The 7,516-nt window shown below is 39.1% G+C and overlaps 1 protein-coding gene across 1 annotated transcript; it reads left to right on the top strand.

The window, feature by feature from the left end:
- The first annotated feature begins 1,089 nt into the window (after positions 1-1,089).
- On the top strand, positions 1,090-2,366 carry LOC147568633 (uncharacterized). Its single transcript, XM_086660496.1, has 2 exons — positions 1,090-2,038; positions 2,335-2,366. Exons 1-2 carry the CDS (start codon positions 1,090-1,092, stop codon positions 2,364-2,366), a joined length of 981 nt encoding a protein of 326 aa, XP_086516622.1.
- Positions 2,367-7,516: the final 5,150 nt, after the last annotated feature.

Genomic DNA, 7,516 nt, shown 5'->3' with positions numbered 1-7,516 from the left:
AGAGTGTCACATAAGATTTTTTAGAGTTTTTCTTTAAAATCCATCTCCAATGCAAAACTCAACATAAATCTCAAGTGATGTGTCAAGATTTATTTTAGAGTGTCCCCTTGAAGATATCTAAGTGTCACATAAGCAAATCCATTAGTTTTTAAAATATAAGTTTCTAGAAATTCTATTCAGTGTTGCATTGGAGAAGGTTTTCTAATAAAGTGTCTCTGAATGGACAAATACGAATGAGACCATTTAGAGATCCACTTTCACACATGACACAAGATTTTTAGAGTTTTTCTTGAGTCTTGCATTGGAGATGCTCTTAGGCTCATTGAGAAGCTTGTTTTGGGAAAGAATCGGTCAGAATACTTGTTATTTGGTTTTGGTACACAATCACTTCATTCGTTATAGAGAACCAGTTCCAATATTTTTAACAAAAGCGAAACTAAAGAATAGATATACTAACCCAGTATTAGGTAACCTAATTCATCTCTCCACGTTCAAAATTTGGGCCCTTGTTGGGATTGCCATCTACCATGATTCTACAGAGATAGAAACCTACAATTGAACCACTGCAAAACAAAGTTGTAATGTGTGTCAGAGAACTTAAAAGAGTGATACAAGAAGCATCATTTCTATTATCGTATACACACCCGACCACTCGGGTGTGTCAATGACCCAACATATGAACCCGTATACCAAGTCAAACTAACCATTTAGATTGTTAAGATTTACTTAGATTGTATCCTCATTGTATCTTATCCTAACCCAACCTATATATACATGTAAACCAACATCATTTATGAATAACAAGAGAAATATATTTGAAATACATCTCTATCTCTAGCTATAGTTTTCTCTCTGACTTTCTCGGTTTCTCTTTATCTCTCACCGACTCATTTGAGTCTTCATCTCTATCAATTGTTTTCTATTTCATATGGTAATAGAGCACTAATTTTTTTTATCATCAATGACTACTTCAATGGACACTTCGGCTGCCACTATCACTCAATCATCTCCTTTGTTCGATGTTCACCATTCGGACTCACCCACGACCATCTTGATCACACCCCTTCTCTCGGGTGACAATTATCCTTCATGGTCTCGTGCCATGAAGATGGCTTACGTGCCAAAGATAAGTTCGCCTTTGTCGATGGCACTCTTCCTCGTCCAACTTCTCCAACCGATCTCCATTCATGGAATCGTTGTAATGATTTGGTAACAAGTTGGCTTTTAAATTCAGTGGATCCCGACATTCGTCAGTCGATTCCCTACGATGACAATGCCGCGGAAATATGGAGAAATTTACATGAGCGTTTCTACCAAACTAACGCTCTCAAAATTTTTCAACTCAAACGTGTTATTTCATGTTTGAGACAAGATGGATCCAACGTTTCCGCATATTTCACACGTCTAAAGTCACTCCAATACGAACTCCAATCGCTTATCTCTTTTGAACCATGTATTTGTGGTCATGGTAAGACCATGATGGATCGTTTAAACCAAGATCGTGCCATGGAATTTCTCCAAGGCTTACACGATCGGTTTTCATCCATTAGAAGTCAGATTTTGCTCATGGATCCCTTCCTGTCAATACTTCGTATTCATAGCTTATGCAAGCAAGAAGAGGTCCAACAAAATCTAATGAATGAGACCACCATCAATCCAAAAGGTGCTGCCCTTGCGGTTCATCACTCGAATCATGGACAGTTCAATCGCTCGGAAAAGGTGGACCATATGGACAAACCACGATCCAAGCGTCCGCGTCCATTCTGTGATAATTGCCGTATGCATGGCCATTTGATCACTACATGTTACAAAATACATGGTTATCCACCACGTCCTCGCCAAAATGTCACTGCTGCCAATGTTCATTCGGTTCCTAACAACAACGAGGTGCCTCTAGCCACCTCCATGTCTCAAGAACAATATGTGAACTTGTGCAACATTCTGACCCATCAGCGAGCATCTACAGGCACCCCCTCTGTCCAGACTAGAACAAACCTACCTGGGCCCTCCTCTTCTGACCCACACGTGAACCTAACAGGTAAAATCTCTAACGACACCCCCTGGGTTATAGACTCAGGTGCTTCACGACATATTTGTTCGGATTTATCTTTATTTACTATTTATTATCTCGCCCCTCCTAATTTTTATGTTCGTTTACCTGATGATAGTCGGGTTCATGTCTCTCATATTGATTCTGTTTCTTTTTCAAACTCTCTTTCTTTACAACATGTTCTACATATTCCATGTTTTAAGTTCAATTTAATCTCCGTCTCTCAAATTTCTAACTCACTTGATTGTGAAGTAACATTCAACTCCTTTTCTTGTGTCTTTCAGGACCTAGCAACGGGAAAGAGGATTGGACATAGAGATCCAAGAGATGGGTTATATTTTCTTCGCACGGAACCTAGAATTTTCTTTTCTGCAAATTTTCATTGTAATAATGTTTCGGACTTATGGCACTGTTGTTTGGGACATCCTAGTCCATCTCGTTTTAAGTTCTTAGTGAATAAATTCCCGTGTATTCCTTCTAGTTCAATTAATAAAGATTCTTGTAACGTTTGTCCGTTATCAAAGCAAACATTTACCATTTCCTATTAGCATGTCTACTTCTTCCAAGCCTTTCGAACTTATTCATGTGGACCTATGGGGTCTGTTTTCAATCTCTTCTCTTTCCGGAAGTCGTTTTTTTCTCACCATTGTCGATGATTTTACTCGATGTACATGGGTATTCTTTCTTCCTTCTAAATCGGATACTAAAACTTATCTTAAAAACTTTTTAACTTATATTAAAACCCAATTTGGTTCCTTAGTTACAACTCTCCATTCCGGTCAAGGAGGAATTCCTTTCCCATAAATCCAAACTATCCGTTCCGATAACGGAGCAGAAATTTTAAATCGTGATATTCAATCTTGGCTTCAAGAAAATGGGATCAATCACCAACGCTCTTGCCCTTACACCCCCCAACAAAATGGGATTGTCGAAAGGAAACATCGGCATATTTTGGAAGTTGCTCATTCACTTCGTTTACAAGCAAATCTTCCACTCGAATTTTGGGCCGAATGTATTTTAACGACCGTATACTCCTCTACTTAACGGATTATCTCCTCATGAGAAACTTCTTCAATCTCCTCCGACCATTACTCATCTTCGAGTATTTGGTTGTTTATGTTTCGCTCGTCATCCATCACCTAAAACTAAGCTTGACCCACGTTCCATTCCGGACATTTTCTTAGGATATCCTCATGGTAAAAAAGGATACAAAATCTTTTGTCTCTCCTCACGAAAAATATTTATTTCTCGTGATGTTATTTTTTATGAACACCGTTTTCCAATGTCTAAATTCGGTTCTTCTTCTCCCGACATGACTCAACGTCGACCTTTCATTAACATTTCGGATAATAATTCTTTCGATTATTCTCCATTCTCTAAGCAGTCCCCTAATCGTCAAGCTGCTACTATGGACGAGCTCACTATGTTGCCTCTGTCTTCAACCTCCGTCCCTGATTCTGCAGGCACCTCTAGAGCCGATTCTCCTTTACTCACTTCAGATTCTGCAAGCACCCCTATCATGGACTCAACAGTTCCTCCATCTTCCCCTCTTGATTCTATACACACCTCTACACAGGAATCTAATAATCCTACCGATTCCCTGGAATTGGTAGACATTCCCCATCATGTGGTCAGCGAAGAACACCCGACCACTCCGGTTCGGCCACATCGATCCCGCCGACCTCCTCCACATCTCAAAGATTACGTATGCACCGCCATCACATCTCCCAATCCGAAAGTTGATCATCCACTTACCAAATTTATAAATTTTAATTCATTATCAACACAACATAGAATTTTTCTCACTTCGGTAATTTCAAACACCGAACCTCGGTCTTATTCTCAAGCCATGCAATCCCCACATTGGCGTGAAGCTATGGCAAAAGAAATTTCCGCGTTGGAATCTAATAATACATGGTCTTTGGTTCCCCTTCCTCATGGTAAAAGACCCATTGGTTGCAAATGGGTCTACAAAATCAAACATCGATCTGATGGATCGATTGAACGATACAAGGCTCGATTAGTCGCTAAAGGTTACACACAAATCGAGGGTCTTGACTATAACGACACCTTTGCCCCGGTTGCAAAGCTAGTTTCAGGTGGAGCCCTCTTATCAATTGCAGCAATTCGAGGATGGTCACTACACCAACTCGACGTCAATAATGCTTTTCTTCAAGGTGATCTTGAAGAAGAGGTCTTCATGAAACTCCCACCTGGATTTTCGACTCAGGGGGAGACCCGTGTCTGCAAATTGAATAAATCTCTTTACGGCTTGAAACAAGCCTCTCGTCAATGGTTCGCCAAATTTTCCTCTGTCCTAGTGCAGAAAGGATTTATTTAATCTCTAGCTGATTACTCTCTTTTTACCTTTACCAAGGGATCTGTCTCTCTCTATGTACTAGTATATGTTGATGACATCGTCATAACTGGTACAGATGATGTTGCGATTTTCACTCTTAAATCATTCCTTGATCGCACCTTCTCCCTTAAGGACCTAGGTAATCTACAATATTTCTTAGGCATAGAAGTTTCTAGATCTTCTAAAGGAATCTTTCTCTGTCAACGTCGTTACACTTTGGACATACTAGAAGATTCCGGTCTTACAACATCCCGTCCTTCACCTTTTCCAATGGACCAAAAATTACGACTCGGTCCAACTGATGGTTCACCACTTCCTGATCCATCTATCTATCGACGTCTCATTGGTCGACTTATATATCTTACAGTCACTCGACCGGATATCACATATGCAGTGAATAATTTGAGTCAATTTATGCAAAATCCTCACACCTCCCATCTTGATGCTGCTCATAGGGTCTTAAATATCTTAAAGGTTCTTTTGGACATGGCATATTTCTTTCTTCCTCCAGTACTCTTCAGGTTTCTGGTTACTGCGACTCTGACTGGGATGGCTGTCCATCCACTAGAAAATCAACAACAGGATACTTAACAATGCTCGGTTCAAGTCCGCTATCCTGGAAATCTAAAAAGCAGTCCACAATCGCTAGATCATCTGCTGAAGCCGAATACAGGGCAATGGCCTCTCTTTCCTGCAAACTTTAATGGTTAAAATTCTTACTTCAAGACCTTGGCATTGATCATTCTGATCTAATGTCTATATACTGTGACAATCAAGCTACTCTCCACATTGCTGACAATCCAGTTTTTCATGAAAGGACAAAACACATAGAAATTGACTGTCACCTTGTTCGTGAGAAGATCAAGAAGAACTTAATTGCACCACATTACTCCGACAACTGAGCAACTCGCCGACATATTTACCAAGCCTCTGGGTGCAGATCAATTTCAGAAGATTGTTTGCAAGTTGGGCATCACTTCCATTTCTGCTCCAACTTGAGGGGGAGTATTATCGTATACACACCCGACCGCTCGGGTGTGTCAATGACCCAACATATGAACCCGTATACCAAGTCAAACTAACCATTTAGATTGTTAAGATTTACTTAGATTGTATCCTCATTGTATCTTATCCTAACCCAACCTATATATACATGTAAACCAACATCATTTATGAATAACAAGAGAAATCTATTTGAAGTACATCTCTATCTCTAGCTATAGTTTTCTCTCTGACTTTCTTGGTTTCTCTTTATCTCTCACCGACTCATTTGAGTCTTCATCTCTATCAATTGTTTTCTATTTCATAATTTCACCCACTCAGAAAAATTAAAGAGTACCTTATGCTAAAGCTTCTCGAATTGAGGAAGCTGGCCGTATTTATGATGAAATGCTCGAGAGAAATGTGATATCTTGGACAAGTTTGATGTCTGGGTATTTGAGAATTGGACAAATCGATGAAGCTCGTAAGCTTTTGGACCGAATGCCCGAGAGAAATAATGTTTCTTGGACAACAATGGTGCTAGAAATGGGTTGATTTCAGAATTGAGGGAACTTTTGGATCAAATGCCATTTAAAATTATTGTTGCTTGGAATTCTATGATAAAATCCTATGTTGAATACAATCAAATTGAAGAAGCTCGAAAACTATTCAATAAGATGCCATTTAGGAACTTGTCAAGAGAGTCAATGAAGCTATTGAACTTTTTGGATTAATGTCTCAGAAAAATGAAGTTACCTAAGCATACACGCAAATACTTGCAAGGCTTTTTCCAATATCTCCATCATCTCCATCCATGGCTTACCACCTAGAACCCAAACTCAGAAGCATTATACTTGCAACGCTTTTTCCAATAACTTTTTGGATTAATGTCTCAATCCATGGCTTACGACCTAGAACCCAAACCCGAAGCATTATTCTTTTGTAGTTTTCTCCAATATCTCCATCATCTCTTGGGTAGTATTTCTAAATTTATCATTTTAATATCTTGAAGGTGAAACTAGTCAACTAACATCCATTTTTTTGTACAGTACTAGGAAAATTGATAGGGGTTTCTTCACTATATATAAATTGTCCCCGACTTTGTCAAAATCTCTTGATTCTACATCCTTCTAAACTTTCAACAAAAATTCTATGACCGGTAACTAATTTGAAACGACATTTAAATTGTCTAGCTAGCAGAAACTAATTTTTCAACTGAAAGCCTACATTACATTATATTACCATAAACTTTTTGTTGGAAGGTCCACTCCACTCGGCCAAACCGAGTGGACTTGGTCCAAATAGGAATCCTACTACAACTAGGATTCCTTAGTTATTAGGATTGTAATTTAGATTAGTTTAGGATTAGTTTAGATAAGTTTTGATTACTTTAAACTCTTCATCATGTAAACCTATATAAAGAGGTTCATTCATATTGTAATATAGAAGTTGTAAGTGAATAATATAACCAAGGTATTTACCTAAACTATTGTCTCTCTTCACCATCAACTATTATCCTTCTCGGCTCTCACCCGAAGCTCATCATCATCTCGATTGTTTACTCAAGATCATCATCTTCCTCTCTCGGCTATCACAACCGAGATAGAGTCTCCTTCACACTCGGTTATACCCGAGCATCATCACTCTCGGTCTTCACCAAGAGTTGTTATATAGCTCTCGGCTATAACCGAGACACTCTCCCTCTCGGTCATCAACCGAGAACATCACCTCCTTCATCTCCACTCGTTACACTCGAGTGTTTTATCATTCAAAGGTTTAACCTTTTCACATGGTATAAGAGCCTTCAAATTTTTTTTTTTCTCTTGAATCATGACTACTCCCGAAGCTTCTGAAACTTCTCAAGTTCATGCTACCATTAATAGTGGACCGTTTGAGGTTCACCACTCGGATTCTCCCACCACGATGCCTTCAGCAACTACTCTCACACCGGAGCAATACCAATCTATAATTGCCTTATTGGAACAAAACAAACAGCCCACATCTTCTCATGGTACCACTAAAGACCCTCACGTCAATCTTACAGGTAAGTATTATTCTTCTTTTCATCCTCCTTGGGTTATTGATTCCGGTGCCGCTAAACACATATGTTCGGTTTTATCACGTTT

The sequence above is a fragment of the Eschscholzia californica genome, unplaced genomic scaffold, assembly GCF_041429995.1.
Source record: "Eschscholzia californica isolate CP2 unplaced genomic scaffold, dmEscCali1.0.p SCAF_1, whole genome shotgun sequence".
Lineage (NCBI taxonomy): Eukaryota > Viridiplantae > Streptophyta > Magnoliopsida > Ranunculales > Papaveraceae > Eschscholzia > Eschscholzia californica.
Note: the sequence above shows the minus strand (reverse complement) of the source record. Positions and strands in the feature narration are given on the sequence as shown.

Coding starts and splice junctions, on each gene's coding strand:
- LOC147568633 (XM_086660496.1), top strand. CDS start 1,090: ATGGTCTCGTGCCATGAAGATGGCTTACGTGCCAAAGATAAGTTCGCC. Junction 2,039..2,334: donor CCCACACGTGAACCTAACAG/GTAAAATCTCTA, acceptor TGTGTCTTTCAG/GACCTAGCAACGGGAAAGAG.